General features: G+C 66.5%; 1 protein-coding gene across 1 annotated transcript in view; it reads right to left on the bottom strand.

Annotated features, from left to right (window-relative positions):
- The window catches only part of TSHZ1 (teashirt zinc finger homeobox 1), a gene marked incomplete at its 5' end in the record, with an annotated part of 58,606 nt that overhangs the window by 2,204 nt on the left and 55,882 nt on the right, over window positions 1–520 (bottom strand). Inside the window, one exon of the mRNA XM_012725808.1 lies at window positions 18–520. Coding sequence (XP_012581262.1) covers window positions 18–520 — 503 coding nt within the window. The remainder of the gene's footprint in view (window positions 1–17) is intronic.

Here is a 520-nt window from a genome sequence, read left to right as displayed (position 1 = left end):
GGTCCTGCAGGGCCCGCCTCTTGGCGGCCGGGACCAGCTTGGCGAGGGCCGGCACCGGCTCCTTCAGAGGCACTTTCTGGTAATGCTTGGTCTTGATCATGTGGACACTCAGGTCCTGCAGGGACTCGAAGGAGTGGCCGCAGTACATGCACTTGAGCACCTTCTGGGCGTCCTCCTTGCCCTCCATCTCCATCAGCGAGCGCTTGCGCGGCTTGGACCAGCGCTTGGTCTTCTCGGCGTCCCTGTCCCGGTTGTCGTCGCGGTAGTGGCCCGTCTCGTTCATGTGCACGGTCAGCTCCACCAGCGTGTCGTAGGCGGCGCTGCAGTCCTTGCAGCGGAACTTGCTGGCGCCGGTGAACACGGAGCCGTACAGCTTGTTGTTCTGCCGGTACAGCTGCACGGTGCTGAAGAGGCTGGGCTCGGGCAGCAGCCCGTAGGAGCTGGTCTGCTGCAGCGTCTTGGCCAGCGCGGCCTGGTGCCAGTCGTAGCCCGAGCCGCCCCCGCCGCCGGAGCCGGAGCC

Source organism: Condylura cristata, unplaced genomic scaffold, assembly GCF_000260355.1.
Source record: "Condylura cristata isolate star-nosed mole 26May11 unplaced genomic scaffold, ConCri1.0 scaffold00016, whole genome shotgun sequence".
Taxonomy (NCBI): Eukaryota; Metazoa; Chordata; class Mammalia; order Eulipotyphla; family Talpidae; genus Condylura; species Condylura cristata.
Note: the sequence above shows the minus strand (reverse complement) of the source record. Positions and strands in the feature narration are given on the sequence as shown.